We start from the raw sequence: 18,324 nt of genomic DNA, 5'->3' as shown, positions 1-18,324 counted from the left end.
GGCGCCAATCCGGGGAGGCGGAGTGGGCGGGGCGGCGTTCAAACGCGGTGGCGGCTTGGCGCAGGGAGGCTCCTGCTGGCAGCGGCGCGGCCCGTCCCGGCGAGCGCAGCCCCGAACAGCCCGTCCCGGTGGGTGCAGCCTGAGCAGCGCGTCCCGTCCCGGTGAGTGCAGCCTGAGCAGCCGCCGGAGCGGCCCGAGTTTCCTGGCTGTGTGAGAGGCCTGAGCCAGCCTCCGCGTCGCCTTTCGCACTCGTTTCAGTGGGAAACACGGGGGCCCTCCCCGCGCCGTCGCCGCACCTCCCGCGGGACAGAGCCGGGGCCGTTAGCCGGGGCCGCAGCCGTGCGGGTGGGGGGGCTGCGGGCAACCGGCGTAGGAGCCGGCGGCCCGGGTGAGCCTCAGGGCACCGCACGGTGTCCGGTGCAGGAGCTGCTGATAGCCTTTGCCGTGGGTTCCGAATGAACTGGAATGAGGGCAAAACTGTGGGATATGAGACACCAACATGAAATTCGCAGTTACAGACCGTTCTGCCTCGCGAGCTTGAGGTTTGCAGCCTACGCAGTCTGATATGCAGTGCTGGAAACGCAGTGGGAGACTTCTTCATGGGCACACAGACCTAAATAGCTGTAAAAATCAACGCCTCCAAGTAAAAGTCTGCTCAGGTCTGGTTTTGTTGTTTCAGGCAAACGTTAACTGAATATATCGTAAAAGGTTTTTCACTCTCATTTTTCACGCTGTGCTGTACCTTGCTCTCATTTTGTTAGTTTTAGAAACAAGGTTGACCAAGAACTGGAACAAGATGGTATCTGTACTCCAAAATGTCAAGGCAACAATGGCCTGGCGGAAACACCAGCTTCTAGGTGACTTCGATGAGGATGAGAGCCCTGTACCTGACAAATTCAAGAGAAGGACTTCTTTGAGTTCTCTCAATACTATCCGCATGTCTCTAAGAAAACGAGTACCATTACAGTATGTAGAGCTGAATTATCGTAGGACCCCAACTTGGGAAAGTCTGGAAGCAAGAAAGAAGTGCCAAACTCTTCAGACTATTAAAAGAACAGCAAAAAATGCTTTTGGAACAGTGTCCCAGGTACTTTGCCTTTGCAGTGTAACGTCGATAGAGTTCAATTTTTGCTTCAATGTCAGTACTCGGCTTTCTGGACTCTACAGAATGCTGTATTCCAGTCTATCTGACACACTTGCACACTGTTATGGTTGTCACTAACTAGTAAAATCTTTAATATCCTTGCTAAAGTATAGACAGGTAAATTATGGATCGGGCAGAACAGGGAGGAAGGCGAAAAGGAGAAATACGAGATGTAGTTTCATCAAGACTTTATTACTAAAAAAATGCTTTTCCCCTACTGTATTGCATCATGTATGGCAGAGCAGCCTTCACAAGGAAGGTGGGTAGGGACTGCCATTGCTTGCAAAGAATTGTTTCTGAGAAGTGTGCAGTGCTTTGGACTTTTTAAATTTTTTTTTTTTTTGTACTCCTTTTCCTGTACCCATACTATTTGTTATCATGTACTTCATTATAGTCAATCTAAATTTGGACTGAAGAAAACCACTAGATGGTAGCAGGGTGGCAAACTTGAGCTTGCACTTCCCTTTGGTGGAGATGTCTGATTTTAACCGCATCTGTGACATGTTGGGGAGCTGTCTCTCTCCTGCATAAGAGCAGCAGGAGGTCTGTTCCAGTGCCTGCTGAAGTCCTTGCCAAGTTCCAAGGACTGAAGGAGCAAAGGACTCCAATGCGAATGGGTACAGAGGATTGAGAAGCATTCAGGCTAGACTAAACCTGACACAAGAAAGCAAGCTAGGGATTCAGCTTCTTGTCTTTCTGGTTCCAAAATCCAGGCTAATTGAATTCATTTAGCATAACATGTTTGTCTAATGCTTCTTTCAGAAAATACAAAAGTCTTGCCAAAGCCAAGCATGCTCGATGGTGACCTTTCCAGCTGAATCCATCAGCAGCAACTCTGCAACCAGTTCTACCAAGAAAAGAAGTAATACACCTCATAACCCTTGTCATAGGAAGAGTGTTACTCCAACAGCCAGTTCAAAAGGCACCCCAAGATCTAGCAAAAGAGCCTTGCTTGAGCCAACAAGGGCATCAGAACACAAAGAAGGGAGGGGTTTCTCATCCTGGCTTGGTAAAGGTGCTGTCTCTCTTCGGAGATCAAGAAGAGCAGCAGCACTGAAGAGCCCTTACTCATCACCTGCTTCTGCCAGCAGAAAGATGTAAGCCACATTCTTTTGTAAACCTTATTCCTTTTTTTTCTTTTTTTACTGTGCTTAGAGTATCTTCCAAAGTGAAAGGCAAGATATGAGGGTTACTATCCTATTCCCCTGAAAGGGTGTGCTGTTCGAATAGGTAAGAAATAGTTACAAGTACCTGTATAGACAGGGACCGAGCACTGCGTAAAGCTGAAACATGAAACTTAATTTTATGCTGTGACAAGAACTTTTAAAAAAATCACTCTCCCACTCCCACCATCTGACTGACGGGGACTGGTGGTGAGAAACTAGAGACACACCTGAGTTCTTTGCTGATGCCTTTCTGGTAAAGAAAAAAGCTCTCAATACGTCTCACTCCTACTTAGCTCTAACTCTTCCTAAGTTGCTATTTTTATTACAAAGATACTTGGAATAGCTCTGCTTATGCCGAGGTCTTTGTTAAGAGTAGAGAGACTTCTGCCTCAAAGATTACATTAAGGGATGTGAGCTAGGGAAATACTTCATAATGCACGTGCAGGTTTTTGCTTTAGTCAAAGTTACATGAGAAATGTGAAAGCTAGAAGCTGAATGCAAGCCTTGTGAATCTGAACCCGTTGTCTGAATTGGAAGATAGCTCTCTTGGGTGTGAATGGAGATGTGAAGCAGTTTGTGAGTGGAATTAAGGGCCTGATTGCTACAACCCTAAACTTCTCTGGGTGAAGCCTGGAGGTCACTGGAGTCGCTACTGCGGGGATAGAGGTTTGGGCAGTGTTACCTTGTCTGTCTGTCCCGTTTGATCTTTAATAAAGATCATTCTGCTTGTGGAGAGTTTGACTTCGAGCTGGAGCTGGTCTCCTCAGGGATTTGCCAATTAAGCAAATCTCCCAGGTATTTGAGGATGCCATTGTGCAAGACGAGAGTTAAATATTACTAACTGTCTCCCTCAACTTTTAGCAATAGCCCTTATTACAGGGCAATTCCCTAAACCTCTTCCTTTCTTAGGACACTTGATGTCAAGTATTCAATAATTAACCGTCAAGCCCCTAAAATCCTCTAGAGAGGGCTTAGCATTAAGTACTTTTATCTACAAAGAGGTAAGGGCTTAAAATCCTATATAATTCCAAAAATTCAATTTTTACCAATGAGACCATTTCTAGATAACTATAGGTTAAATCTTGTATTAAGTTAATGATCGTATCTATTGAAAGTTCACTAAATCTCACTCCTAATATTCTCCCATCTGTTAGCGATATGACAGTTTCTCTCATTTGTAACTGAAGATAGTATCAACCAGGTAAAGTAGTTGTTCACTTACATTGTCTATTCCTGCATGCATTGGTGGGGAGAAAACCTGCTGTTTGGAGAGAGAAAGGCTTATTAACTCAGGCTTCTTCAAAGTATTATTATGTGGAACCACAGGGTTCTTCTCTCACGGTCACTGTGGCTGTTTCTGCTCCAGCAGATCATTGTGCAGTTGTAAAACTTCACCTCTATATTGTGGATTAGTGAATCTCTGTGGGTTCGCAATGAACCCTAAGTTGGGCTTCATGCAAACGGCAGCTTTCCTCACCCCAGACTAGAAAAATACTGGTACTAATGTCTTTGTCATTCAACCTCAGTTCTCACTGATTACTAATGAAGATCACAAAGCATGACAGAACAAACTATTACCTCAGCTGTCTCATTTTACAGCTTTTCTTTTCCATCCCTAGCATTGTCTTAGCAGTTAAGATGATGCTATCATATTAAGAGCAGTTGATACCTCTATTGTTGGCATTTTTAAACACAGCAACTGTACCTAAATGGATGGGAACAGGAATTCTTTGCTGTAAGTTTCTAAACATCACTTCTAATGTCAATTCATTGAACCATTACCTGGTAAATGCCTCTATTACCTTCACTGAAATCTGTATTTTGACATTAATATCTTCACCTGATACACTGGAAGTGTTTCTTTTTGTTAAAGGCAAAGTTACATTCTGAATAGTATGTCCTGTTTTAGCAACAAAGATAGGTTTAAGACTTTGATTGCTGTAATTTTTCAGGAAAAATGAGAGCAGATTCAAATGTTTGACCGAAGCTTTAAACAGTGATACTGAACTACTTCCACTAAGCAATTTCTTCCAGTTTACCTGCATGTGTAGGTGCATACAATGTGTCTGTCACTGGCTGGTTTGTAGGTTGCCTACTGGAATAATTGTGAAATAATTTTGGAGGTGCCCCTAGAGTCTTGCATATGACTTTCTGCTCTGGTATCCAATTGCCATGAGGTTTAGTGTTACAGCTCTCTTTTCATCTTTGCCATGATGAAACAAACCTTGATCTCAAGCTGTTTATAATTGCCAGTTCTGTGTATGGTTCTAATGTTTTTCATTTTAATTCATTCAATTACATCACAAGAAATACTGCTAGTTAAAGTATTGCAGTACCTAATTGGTGTACTACCATTTCTGCTCACTGAACACAATAAAATATTTTCTTGCTAGTGTTTAGAACAGTTAATACAGTGAAAGTGTACAGGTTCCAGGCCTCTTCCTTGCTCCCATCTAACAGTTTTGCAGTAATTTGTGGCAAAATCAGTTAATTGACCTTCCTGACTTCATGTTGCTAATGGCAGTCTTGTTCTTCTGCAGGCAACACGCAATATCAAACTACTACTATCTAATGGCACAAAACTTACAGTCTGCGCGTCGACCTCAGAACTTTCTCAAGCTATTGGAAGGCGAGCGAAGTAACTCCGTTGAGCACTTGGTACCTAGACAGAGGTGGCTGTAACTATTGTTAGTTTATGAGCATATATAAAGGAGAGCTCTGTGTAGCACTTGAAAGGGTACACTCTGTACACTGAACAAGCCATTATGTTTTATGATCTTTCGTGACAAAGCAGCTCAGGACTTCCCTTCCATTCCTTTCTCTTCTCAAGAGAACAGGAGAATCAAAGTTGTACCACAGGGTGTTATCTCCTGCTGTGATGAGGGACCATTGTGAATGTGACGTTCATAAGGTATTAAGTGCTTTGAAACTCATGTTGATCTGACCAGTGGGAATGGCCAGAGCAGGGGCCACAGGCTTAGGAAGGGTGATCACAGGTAACAGTAGTATTTAGACTGGTATCCAATCGCCACAAGTTTTAGTATGAGTACTTTCTATACTAAAAGTACCAGTCCATTATTTTGAAAGTCTGAATTTTTTTTTTTCTCTTTACAAAACAACCCAAAAACTAAGCATCATGTTTAACTGGAAGTTAATGAAACAGAAGTGGCTTGTATGAGTTCTGACCACAACTGCCATTCCAAGGCAACAGGTTTCTGCGGAGTCACTCACACCACAAGAAGAGCCACATTAGGACTCTACTTCATGGTCTTAAGATTGCTATTAGAATAGCTAATCCTATTAGAGTTTATTTGATGAAGTATACTAAGTGTTTGATACCTGTATTTTGCTTATAATTACTTTAAAAAAAACAAAAACCCACAACATTAATTTGACAAACCTTTTTTGGTAGGTGATTCCATTTAACAAAGTTCAGTCTTTCAAACTAAAGCAAAGATTTCTCAAGCTTCTAGAATTCACCAGCAGGGCTGTTTTCCATGGCAGCAGCTTTGTGCAGGCTTCTTGGATTCACTCTAAGATGAACCTTCAAACAAAAGATTGATGTGGGAAACTTTGCTCTATGCTTTTAAGATGTACATGTAATTTAGTAAAACTGTAATTATTAAAATTTTAATGATATTAAGAAAAAATATGGGAAGCAGTCATTTTTAATTCTGATTTGTGTAATTAATGATTTTAAGCTTGCTCCCGTTTTTTTCTCATCAAACTAGACTGCTTTAAAGTAGTGAAACAGTTTATGAGGGCTGGAAACATGAACACAATCCTGACTTCCAGGCTTTCAGGAGACTGAGAGCTTTAGCTTGTGTTATTTCTTGATGGGTTTGTGTGTGGTTTTTTTTCTGTTGTGGCTTGAGTTGTGGGGTTTTTTAACCACCTTTCTATACGGAATGGTAGCTTGAAGTTTATTCTTTGCATGCACTCAAACACTTCTATAAAGCTTTCACAAAGATGGTGTCTCATCACAGAAATATTTTCTTATATGAGTTTTCAAAAGAAAGGAGGTTTAGAGCTTTGTGAAAAGTCAACCTCCAGTCTAAGTATTATTTCAGACAGTCAGATGTATTAAACAGCCTCTTTTTATACTGCTTCCACTGGCTACTAGGACATGTACAATGATTCTCTAATACTTCCCACATCACTGGTAAGAAAAATCAGTGACACTGCTTAAAGGCAAGGAAATTTTTATTTAAGTGAGTAGTCTATTATAAGATTTTAAAAACCAGCTCACATCAAAATCTATACCAGTTGTAGAAATCTTAACTCCTTATTTCATATTAAGAAATTCATTATTGTACACTTCTGAATCTTTACAAGGCAGCCATAAGAAATATAAACATTTGTCACCAGATAGAACCTTCTCACTGACAAACAATATTTCAAAGTACGTACTTAATAAAACTATAGACTGAAAGAACATGTACAATTTCAAGTTTCCTTGTATGAATTCAGTTGTAAGTGGACTGCCCCCTTCCATCCCCCTCAAATAGAAAAATAAGTTATGCAGAAGGCTTGGGGTTCTGTGAGAGGACTGCCATTCTGGGCCCTACACCAGTCCTCCCAGAATAACCTTATCTTTAAAGCTTGCAATCTGTGAATTACGTTTCAACCTTGTAATCTCAGGTATATACTATCTCCTAAGACATCACAGTACGCCTGCCTCTCCCCCCAGTAAGTGCTGTACTTCCTTACAAGAGAGAAATGAGCTGTCAGATTTGTTTCATGTCCTTCCTCTCTTCCCCACCAAATTATATCCAGTTTCAAAGGTAGTTTATTGAGATAAATACAAATAAAGGGTAAACTGTAATCCCCTTTCCTTGGTCTTGAACTAAAATGAGGGAAAGAGGAAATACCAACACCTGACTTCAATTCCAGAGTCCATGGCACAGGATTCTAGCTGTTCCAGGCCATTTCCTTTTTTTTTTTTTTTTTTTAAAAAAAAAAAAAAAAAAAAGAGTTCTTTTCATCCAGAAAAATGTGTTATTACCACCATTTCTATGGGGACTGAATTGAGGATAATCTGTAGGAACTTATATTTACACTTGGGTTATTAAACATCATGGAAGTCAAATTACCTTGTTAAACCCAGAATTTCTTCTGAAGCTATGAACACAGACCATGAGCAATCATTGCTCTTGGAAAAGCTGAGGTAAGTTGGAAAGTTTGGTGTCTATGGGAATTATATCCTGTACCAGCTCCAGATGAGGATGGAAAGTGCCACTTTCTCCCCTGCATGCCTAAAACGAACAATTCAACACAGAAATCTTGATTTCAGATCCCACATTTCAAGCTCTAATCAGAAATATGATGAAATTGCAGGTACAATCTCTCCTCTCTGTTATTAAGCCAATGAGCTTATTAAAAGGTGCCCATATTCCATCTAGTATTTTTATGATTTACTCACCTTTCTGTGGCTTAGATGGCAAGGGCGGGGGGGAAACTGGGGAAAATCCTATTTACCGAGTAACAGTTGTTGCACTTGCACATTTTAAAAACTGAAAATACTGATTGATTTCAAGTACTATTAAAAATGCTCATAAGCAAAGTTTTTAGCAAGTTTAAGACAGGAAACAATACAGAAAGAAGGAAAAATGTCTTTTTTTCCCTTCTAAGTTTATTCCATGAAGTCCATGATGATACTATAGATCTAAATATTGGAGATTTGCTTAAATACACACACTGGCAGTGCCCTGCCCTAAAGACTACAATGTATGTGGGAAAACTTGATCACTAATAACGGCAAACAAAGGCTAATTTGCAGAATGGTGGAACTTCCAAATAAAGCGCCATCGTTCTGTTTAATAGCTTAAGGTATGTAATATTTTTTTCCTCTAGTTTACTGATGGTTCCAATTCTACATAACTAGTGCAAGTTTTAACTGTTTAGAAGTGACTTCCCCAGGTACTAGAGAAATAGGTGAAAGTAATCTCTAAGAATTAAGACACTATTTTCATAAAAACATATCAAAATGGCAGTTCTCATGAACCCCAATGAACAAGAATTATCAATGCCATGTCATTTTTACACCTAACAAAAATTTATGCTGAATAGCTATAAACCATGCCACAAAACTAAATAGGAGTACTTTGGTCAAGCAAGATTCTGTTCCAAGAACACTAGTGTACATAAACACTTTGAAAAAACCAAAAGTTATTCATAATAAGCAGATTTGGATCAACATCACTATTCAGGTCTGTGGAATATTCTGCACTCTTTATACAATGATATCTTTTTTCAAACGTACCTAACTAGACAACAAAATTGAATAAACAGCCATTTAATATTATTTTTTTAAAATATATCAGTTACAAATTTGCTGTGAAAGCAGAACCAAGACTTCACTTAAGGTGTCTTCCAGTAGCTACACACACATAAACACACACACACAAAAGAAACCCCAAAACACCACAGTTGTGAAGGTGTGTTTTCACAATAGCTCAGATATGTCTACCACTGCTATTAATCACAGCCATTTTTTTTTACAGTAATTTAAAGCTGGATCTGTACCAACAGAGCAAAGAAGTAAATGCTCCCAGCTGTGCCCTGCTTTGCCTTGACATAGGGCTGCACCTGCTGCAACAGCAGGTTTGTTTTACAGCTTCACTTCGCTTCCTCTGTTCAGCAGGTTAAAAGAATGTGCTTTTCTGTAACAGATGGGAGGCACCAAAGGTGCTGGAGCTGCAGAGGGTGTAACCAGCCTTCCCCCAGCACCCCCATTCCTGTGCGCTTTGCACCTCCACAGCCCCTAATGCCCAGTCAGCCCTGACTGCACAGAGAGCGCAGCATAGAGGACCGGCAGCAGGAGCAGGACGACTGCAGGGTCAAGCTCATCCTCAGCAAAGGGTCTGCTCAGGAGGATTGATAATCCTCCAGGAAAGCACAAACGAAACAAATCCAATTGCAAAGTGAACGCCCATGAACCACTGCATGCAGTTTCACATGGACAAAGCGCATAACTAAAATTCTGACCAGAAGGAAATGTTCTGAGACAAAACATGATTGAAAATTATGCTATAAAACCTGTGAATCACCAGGCAAACCTCAGGAATCGCCCTAGGCACAGCAGGGAAAAAGCCCAAGAGCGGTTCAGCAGACACGTCCCCAGCCTGCACCATGGAATATCTGATGTCTGAAATCACACCTTGTTCATACTCTCAGCTCCAACAGAAGTTGTTTTACGATTTCAGACGCAACTGACTAGTGCTTTCAAACAAATTTATCTGGCATGTGATGTTTTAGAAGCTCGGCTCCTAATTAGCATGAAGCCTTAACTCCAACTTAATGCCTGTATCATTGTGTGCCAACGTGCTCAGCTGGAGGCATGTGATCAGGAGTTAAACCATTCTATCCCTGAGCAATAAGTAGTCTTGGAATTATGCAAAGGCCACATAAGCTCTCGTATATTGAAGGTAACAAAGTTAGGGAAAATATTTTTAGTTTGATATTTTTAGCTTAATATTTTTAGCTACATCACGTGTAGAAACTTCGAAATCGTGACCACTCTAAATCATGCACACATACACTAGCATTTGTTTTACTACTATTATTAACTCATACCGTTCTTAAGAGAAGCCAGCAGAGTGACTACTGCAAAGGTGACCCAGTTATTAATATAAATACACAAAATCAGAATTTTCATGACATTGTACCCTGCAAAATGGCATTGTGTCTGCAAGAGTAAGACAGACCATAACAACCTAGGAGATTTCTCAACCTTCTACTCAGACACTAGTTCCTTTAACATAGTCACAGAGTTACACACAGATCCCTCTTCTGAAAGGAAGCAGGCCTTTCTACTACAGCAACTTAAAATGAAAAATAGATTTTGGAGTCTCTTGGATGAGAGAGGTAGACGGCTAAAGCAACATTAGCTTTGAACTTTGCAGCAGCAACAGTGATTACTGTCAGGAGACACGATACACAACACCCAGTGCTTAAAAAGAACTTTGTGGTTCATCAGCGTTGCTTTTAGGTCCCCTCAGCAAATTTAAAATTTGCTTAGTGACCTCCCAAGCCTTGGATTCCCGCGCATTTTTAAAGCTCACAATCAGGAGCACATTAACAGTGAACTGAGGGAGGGAGATGCTCCTCCTCGCTGTGGAGGATGCGAGGAGAGAAAGACTCTCTGATTAGAATTAATAGACACAGTGGGCCAAGACAGAACACAGAATATTTCCTCCAAATTTGTAGGTTAAAGAACTAGGTGTGATGCTATTGGGGAAGCATCTGTAAACCTGAAGACTGCTTCAATGTAGTTTGTGGGTATCTTTCATTTAGCTTTGGTAGCTGGCTGACTTGGCAACAGAGCATTAAAACCCGTTCCCCTGTAATGTAGTTACCTGCTCCCAATTAGTGTGAGCTACCAAACTTAATATCTTTCCTAAATCTTCAGCAGAGATTACCCCTTCCCTTAAGGGAAGCATTATAAAAACAAATTACTGATGTGCCAGAGATCTATCAAGAAGTTTGAAATAGATAACTGATGATCTTGCCAAGTAATGTCTAAAAAAATAAATCAAAGATCTCCGTTTATAAGCTACTTGCTTTTTAAGGCAAAAGCCACATTATTATGCTTTTCAAAGATCATACTGAAACTTTTGGGTGAATAGGGAGTAAAGACTTAGGTTTACTTCTGCACTGTTAATAGTTTTCCATTGCATTTCTTGTTTGCTTTACATGTCAACATTCAAAATCATTAACCAAAGACTTGTTGCAAGACTGTTTCTGGTCTAACTACTGACCTGGAAAACCTGAAAGTGAGGCAGGGAATGGGAGGTGCGGAAAGGCATGACACCCTCTCCACCCCCATTCCCCAAAATTAAACCAACCAACCTGAAAAAGAATTTTCCTATTGACTTCAAGCTTTCTCTGTCAATAGCCCTGTTTTAATTGTTAAAGAAAAGGGGATTTGTGTGCATTTGTCATTTCATTGCAGGTTTTAAAACATGCTTCGGTTCAGTCATTAAAGTTCTCTTGGTGAAGTTAGTGCAGTGGAAGTAGCTGCATGAAGAATCTGACACCTGCTACTATGTTGAACTAACTACAGCACTTTAGAAATATTACCACTTGGGGAAAATTTCACACATTTTACTTCTCATAAATTCATTGAGAGATTTGATAAAAATTTAAATCAGCAGGAAAATGTCTATTTGGCACCTGTAATTTGGCATGTCCATTCTTTGAAGCTCAAATGCTGTACTTCTGAATGCTACAGATTGTCTTAACACAGCAGTTGCTCTAAAGCATGAGAAAGTAAACAATTTACCCATAGGAATTCCATTACTTTTTTTCTCCAGTGTAAAGATTCTAATCAGAGTAATGAAAAAAGTGATTGCTCTGAAGTTTGTAGATCCCTTAGTAAACGGGCTCCCTTTAGCTCACCGTCCTAGGATCTGTCTCTCAGACCGAGATGGTCAGAGCGATCTCCGTGTGAGTAGCCCACACATTTTGCAGTCACCAAGTTCCACAAAACAATGTGATTTTTGTATACTTGCACACTACTTCGTAAACAGCAACACTAACTGCTTCAAACTGTGGCAGACACATTTATTTCTAAAATGAAGTTTTTATGATTTGGTTCACCAGTGGAGTTCTCCCATTTACTCCACGTTCAGCACCTCACACAAACACGAGGTCTCATGCTGGGGTCTGTTGACAGCACTATACGCTGAAAGCAAATCTTGGGTTTAAGGCACCCAAAAAGCATCTTGCTGTACAAATCTTGACCCCCCATTACTGTAGTTCCCACCTCTGCTTCCCTTGCAAGTCTATCCCTTTATCCAAAGTGAAGTGGAAACAGATATAACTATTCAACGTCTGAAGTGTAAACCTTCTCTGTAACCTATTGGACCTACTCCTTATACTGCTTTTGGTGCAGCTAGTTAGCTGATACCACGATCACTCTGAGTAAAATCAGCCTGTTACAGCTTTTTCTCTTATTGCACATTTTATTATATCTGTTGTAAAAAATAACTGAAGATATTTCTTGTTGCTTGGATGTTATAAGCACTTGCAATAGTTTTAGATTGTTTTAAAATTTCCCAATAAACACGTCAAGAGGAACAGACTGGAAGTTCCCCAGTTGGTGTAAGAAGGCAGAATCCAGAGCAGGGAAGACTCTGAGGTACAGGTTCCCCTTTACATCTCTTAGTTTGAAGCTGCCTAAATACTATCTTTGAGACATGCCTACAAGTTGAATGGGGTGCACCTAAGATCTATATTCCCAAGCTTCCTAGGGGACAGATTCAAATTTGTGAACTCCACCTCGAACCCAGACAATGGAGGGCAAATGCCTATCGTGATCTTTGTCTGACTCGGGCTGGCTCTGGGCACGCTCTGGCTTGGGGTTCAAGGAAGGTGGGTCGGGCTGCTGCACAGACATAGTCCTGCGGAGATGGTTTCTCTTGCGCAAAAACTCTGGTTGGGAGTGGAGGCCAAAGCTGCCTTTTCTCAAGATCATCCGAGAGTTGTTCTTTTTGGGTCGTGAATGGAGACTGAACTCCAGCGAGGCCAAGTGGGCTGCGTAACCTTCACTGAGGAACTGAAACAGGAAGGAAAGAAAGGGAGTGACAAATTACTGCTGCCTCAACCTATGAGCTCTAGGAGGAATTAGGTTCCTATCTTTGGCATCCCAATTAGACACCTACAGAATATTAATACTCCCCGCCCCTCACTTTTCTTTCTGGTGACCTGTTCCTTTCTGTCGTTCAGCAATACATGACACATGCACTTGCAGATACAACCTATGACCACTCAATTCGCTTTATTATCCACCATGCCAGAAAATGCCTCAGCTGCAAGCAAAACTGTCCTCCTTTCTCTGAAACACTGTCTCTGCTCTTTATCTTTTTTGTATGTGTGTGTGATTGCCCATGCATTCCCTGGTATGCGTTTCCTTGCTCCCCCCAGGACTTCCTGATGGAGTAGTGAGAGTTACTTACTTGACACTGTGCCTGGTATTTCTTTGTTGATCGTCCAACTATGTAGATCTGGGATGGTGACAGAGCCAAGACATTGTACACAGAAATATCCTTCATGGAACCATATGCGGCACAGATTTTGATGTGGCACTGAAACAAATATTACTTCCAAAGTGAACGCTCTATTGAACACCACGCACTACAAGGATGGCACTTGTTTTGCAATGAAGCAGCAGATGAGTTCATTGCTAACAACCTCATTCTGCAAACCACAGTAAGCTAAATCTTTCTGCCTGCATGCCAGCAAGAACTACACATGTGCACACAGGAAAGAATAAGTAGTTCATTTATTTATTTGTCATGCCAGGAGGCCCCTTCGGATGTTTTATCAGCCTTCCTTGCTCTTTAAAAAGTGAGAAAAGAACTGAGTAATGGCAAAAAGACTCTGTGATGGCCAGTGAGATTGACTGTTCAAGAGGAAGGGAGATCTCTAACATCATGGGATAACAGTCTCTGGAAAAAGGTTTTAAGGTTATAAATTGGTTTTTAGTACCTCTTGCATGAGATTCCGGAGAAAAATGGTCTTTTGTCGCAGTGGGTCATGAACAAGTCCATCTGAGAAGAAGATCATCCCTTGTGGGAAGTTGTGTTGAGACAACCATGAAACCACACGTTGTTTTTGCATATCTGGACGGCCAGTAATATAGATAATCAGATATCCCAGGTCCTGCCAATGCCTGTCAGAAACAGCAGATAAACTATGTGAGTGCAGAAAGAGAAACAAGACCCAGACCTCTGGTCAGCATTTCTTTTCTCAGCACAGAGACAGTTAGAAGTCGGATGTTATCCTTCAGCAAGCAGAAAGCAGCATGCCTAGATCTCTGCTACTATTGAGAAATTATGTAATAATGTCTACATCTTGAAGGAGATGGAGGGAAGCAAGAGACATTCTTACACAATGTGTCGTAAAAAATGTGAGAGCCATTTCAAAATGTATTTAGAATAGACTTTTCTACTTATCGAGTCCTGCTACCTTTGAAACGTTTAATCAGATTTCCTGCCATTTCAACTCTAAGGAGTGGAAAACCTTGAAGATTTACGTCCCTTCATTCCCATGCAAGTTCCAAAATTAGAGCTGCATTTCCCCATCCAGTGCAACATTAACAGATTTGCAAGAATAGATCAAAAAGCCTTTTAATTTTTTCCTCAAAAACCTACTCTTGCATTCATGGCACTTTGTATGTTTGAAGAAGTATGTCCTTATTTGAAGTTCACGAAACACAAAATACACTCTTTTCTAATCACAGTACCACATGCAATGGTTATTAATTCACTACACACACTGTAAGGCCATATTCCTAAGAAGCAACCTTTAATCTTTAAGTAACTTAAACTACAAATTTCAAAGTAAATCACAGCATTCTAAGATTCCTCTGAAAATCAGGCAGAACTGATGTCCAAGCAAAGAATCCTGGACTTTAAAGAACTGTTGCTTACTTAGTTAAAAAAACCAACCTATTTTGCCCTCTTCCTTCCCATTGGGTTCAGATAGGAAAGTCAAAGATTTTAAAAGTGAACGGTGCAAATCTCACTTACCTGACAACATCAACGGCCCCAGCTCGGACTTTGGGGTCACTTCCCATAATTGAAACACTTGCTGCAAACGAACCGTCAATACTGAACACAACACATTCCATTCCCCGGGGAAGCACAGTCAGGTAACTTGTGGCGCTGCTCTGGTCGCCTCTGGAGAGTCAAAGCAATAAATACATTTTAAAAGCAAAATGTCAGAGTGTACTGTCTGCATGTTCTAGTGAAGACCTGAAATTAGAGCTGTCTGGATCTACAGCTTTAAAATCACTGTCAAATAAATAGGGCTTCTGATCTCAGTCCTACGTGGAGCAATTAAAACTTAAACTTTTAGGAAACAGTTTTCCAAAGACAAATTTGGAAGCTGACTTTAATGAGAAATAACATGCGTATAAATACCTAAACTACTTAGGAAAAAAATGCCAAAAGTACCCTGAATTACTCAAACTACTACTCAATCATGCCATCTTTCTACATATGTACATATATAGGGCATGAATGCTATATGTATGCACATGCACACATACATACACACCTAGCACACTGACATTAGCTACATTTTTTTTCCAGCAGTCTACAGCTACTGGCAAATCATTAGAAATTATAATGGAAGAAGTGATATGCACCTTTTATTGGCATGTACTTACACAAATCAGCTTTTCTCCATTGACAAACAGTTGGTAATACCAGCATTACCCATCCCTCTACCCTTGCAAATTACAGTGGAAATACCAATCCAGAAAAGGTGGGTTTTTAAAAAAAATGGCAGCCCACCCCAAAACAAACCTAACCCAACAGAGAAATGCAATTATAGATGGCTTTTCTCGTGGAAAGGCATGTGAAATGCAGTCTTCTCGGAGATTTTTAAAGAAATGCTGTAGGAGAGCTGATTGATTTTACTTAAATGAATTTTTATTTTCAGGTGCTGACATTTTTATTTTCCTTTTCCCAATTAAGAACAAGCATGGTCTTGAGTACAGAATTAAGGTAACTCTTTTGATCAGCCTGACATCAACAGATAAATAGGTGCCGAGAACAAGGCAGTACATCCTCTACTGTTAACTTCAATAAGAAAATCTTCTTACCAGTCTGAAGAACACAAAGCTATACCCTTCAGCAGTCTTTTCCCCAATGAACAGGCTGCAAAATATCCCAAGTCACATATTCTTGCCACAAGAAGACTGATTACAGTCATCCAGTCCCCATATTTTGCAAGATCAAGTGCTCTTATATGGAATTGCACTCAGGATTTGTGTTGCAGTAGGGATAAACCCATTGGCCTGGGCCCCTCCAAACCAGCCAGTAAACAGATGATCACTGCTTCAAATCTGAGCTGACACCACAGTGACAAGACCGAGAAAAGATAACTAACTGACGAAAATTTCCCTCCACACCCCCTTCAATCTTACACCTTGGCGTCTTCCTGACAGCCCATCACAGCTGTAGTTCCAGAGTGGAGCTATTACCTGACCACCATTTTGATGGGATACACACCAACTCTCAGCCTCTTCTGCTTGGGTATGCTGTAGGATATCCGGCCACTGCTGTTGGATATCTCTGTGTCAAAGTACACCCACCTACCGGAAGACGGCTCAGTCATTATGAAGATATCAACCTGCAAAAACCAACACAGCAATCATCGAGTGCGATAGCAGGCAACATATCCTCTGTTTACGGGCTCTGTTTCTAATAAAAGTAGATTCAGAAAAATGAGGAAATTAATTACTCGAACTTTACCTTTTCACCTGTTAAAGCTACCATGTCCAGAGGTCCATACATAAAGCGCCCAACTAGTACCTGAGGACCATCTTCTGCTGCAATGACATCATTAGCTCGGTGATTAGCAGTCACATTCTGAAATAAGGGCAGAAGGTGGAAAAGGGTAGTGTTTTGCTTTTGGAAGGAGGCTACTGTCTCTGCTATGCTACTATGAACGGTGACACAGAAACACAGCCCCAGACAGTGTCTGAGATACATCACAGAGCACCTCTGAGCACCAGCAAAACCATGTTCCTATTTCAGCTGGAGCCAGGTTTCCAGTAATGGTGGGTTTCTGAACAGACTTTCTAGTGGGAGCGCTCAAGATGACTAAATAAGAAAGAACATTCAAGGGAACGTCAATTACCTTTCACTTCAAGTGGTGCCATAGATTCACTCAATTATGTGCAAGACACACACATCTTAATTTACATTTCTAAATGAAGTGGCAACTTAAGAATGAAGAAAACATTTTTTTCTTGAGCTATGGATTCATCTAGCATATGTGAAAATAGAAGAGCAACCTCTTTGCTTAACTGAAACATAAAGTCCTTCTGTTATTTAAAAAAAGAAATATACTTTCTCCCAACATGCAGTGATAAACCAATAATAAATTGTTCCTATTCCCTAGCTGTCAATTTGTTTGCTTCTGGATTACATTAGCAGTTTTCAGTTCTTTAGTCATATTCAGTTATGTAAACTCACGCTTTGAGAGATCAAACTCCATTTAAATTGCTGCCAAACCCGAGTTCTATAGCTGCCATATATATTCATATTTATACTTACTCTTAATTTGACATGTGTCCTTTTGCGCAGCCATTTTTCTCGTGGATTGGATGGACTTAATGTTGCTGGATCCAGGTTATCATTTTCCTTGAAATTTACATTTTCATACCTCATCACCTGAAATTATATTAATATTTTAATAAACAGTGTGTGGCCTGGGGATTCCTGGTACTTGGCAAAGAAAGGGAAAGTATGCTCCTGCCCCAGCTGAATGACACTGCAGAGTCAAAAGCACAAGGAAAATAGAAAGAAGTAGAGGCCATATGTTCCCATTAATTGTATAGACAAATAAACTGCTTTCACTCTGTTGGCCAACATTTCATCTCAAGTACTTATTGAATAGCTTTTCCATTCACAACAGGGTTTGCACATTCTTCCAGAGAAAATGGTAAAAGCATTAGGATGGAATCAAGTGACAGTCACATTGTCCGCTCATGTTCTGCAGAGTCAGTATTGCAGCGTAAGACCACAGAAGTGTTTTTTAATGTCCTTTATGGGGTAGAAGTCAGATTCCTGATACCATCTCTATCGATTTTCTATAGATATTACCCAGGCAGAATCATTCTTATCACCTTTTGGCTACTGCTCACCACTGCACTGTGATAAGCTCAGGATTTGGCTTGTGGCTAGTAACATCTGAAGATAAGAGGACTATAACTTGTGAACGTGCAGAACCCTAATGTCACACAAGCTACACATTCTTACAACCTGAATATCACACACTTACCATGAAACTTGCATGTCCAACTCTGATTTCAGGACACACCACCAATTTCAGAATCTGTGGGTTATGTCCTGTTTCAACTGAAACTACAAGCCCTGTCTTACTAAAATCTGTGGGTTGCATCCTGTGATCATGGATTGCGAGAGGCTACTTCATTTTGAATAAGAAATAGCTTAGTCCGTCTCTTTCACAAGCTAGCAGAAAATTACTCAAGTTGAA

General features: G+C 40.6%; 2 protein-coding genes across 5 annotated transcripts in view; one reads left to right on the top strand and one right to left on the bottom strand.

Annotated features, from left to right (window-relative positions):
- Window positions 1–41: 41 nt before the first annotated feature.
- On the top strand, window positions 42–6,745 carry FAM64A (family with sequence similarity 64 member A). Of its 3 annotated transcripts, XM_014958436.1 has the most exons (5): window positions 191–659; window positions 762–1,087; window positions 1,907–2,241; window positions 3,465–3,511; window positions 4,851–4,985. In XM_014958436.1, the coding sequence occupies exons 1-4, from the start codon at window positions 566–568 to the stop codon at window positions 3,493–3,495; spliced, it is 786 nt and encodes a 261-aa protein (XP_014813922.1). In that variant the 5' UTR covers window positions 191–565; the 3' UTR covers window positions 3,496–3,511; window positions 4,851–4,985. The 3 variants fall into 3 exon arrangements, with proteins under 3 accessions (XP_014813996.1, XP_014813922.1, XP_014813849.1); XM_014958510.1 differs by lacking the exons at window positions 191–659; window positions 3,465–3,511 and adding an exon at window positions 42–161 and having other exon boundaries at window positions 4,851–6,745; XM_014958363.1 differs by lacking the exon at window positions 3,465–3,511 and having other exon boundaries at window positions 4,851–6,745.
- PITPNM3 (PITPNM family member 3) overlaps window positions 6,496–18,324 on the bottom strand; it is a 61,611-nt gene continuing 49,782 nt past the window's right edge. The window contains exons 14-20 of one of the 2 annotated variants that reach the window (XM_014957588.1): window positions 17,382–17,498; window positions 16,575–16,691; window positions 16,304–16,452; window positions 14,844–14,993; window positions 13,801–13,984; window positions 13,269–13,397; window positions 6,496–12,868 (exon numbers count right to left, since the gene is read on the bottom strand). In XM_014957588.1, the coding sequence (XP_014813074.1) occupies window positions 12,560–12,868; window positions 13,269–13,397; window positions 13,801–13,984; window positions 14,844–14,993; window positions 16,304–16,452; window positions 16,575–16,691; window positions 17,382–17,498 (1,155 nt within the window). In that variant the 3' untranslated portion in view covers window positions 6,496–12,559. The remainder of the gene's footprint in view (window positions 12,869–13,268; window positions 13,398–13,800; window positions 13,985–14,843; window positions 14,994–16,303; window positions 16,453–16,574; window positions 16,692–17,381; window positions 17,499–18,324) is intronic. The other variant, XM_014957675.1, reaches the window with a different exon arrangement.

The sequence above is a fragment of the Calidris pugnax genome, unplaced genomic scaffold, assembly GCF_001431845.1.
Source record: "Calidris pugnax isolate Ruff unplaced genomic scaffold, ASM143184v1 scaffold45, whole genome shotgun sequence".
NCBI lineage: Eukaryota > Metazoa > Chordata > Aves > Charadriiformes > Scolopacidae > Calidris > Calidris pugnax.
The sequence above is the reverse complement of the archived record's forward strand: the minus strand, read 5'-3'. Positions and strand labels throughout refer to the sequence as shown.

Bases quoted from the DNA above. Each gene is read 5' to 3' on its own strand.
- FAM64A (XM_014958363.1), top strand. From the start codon at position 566: ATGCAGTGCTGGAAACGCAGTGGGAGACTTCTTCATGGGCACACAGAC. The intron at 660-761 runs GTCTGGTTTTGT...TCATTTTGTTAG, and splicing joins CCAAGTAAAAGTCTGCTCAG to TTTTAGAAACAAGGTTGACC. The intron at 2,242-4,850 runs GTAAGCCACATT...GTTCTTCTGCAG, and splicing joins GCTTCTGCCAGCAGAAAGAT to GCAACACGCAATATCAAACT.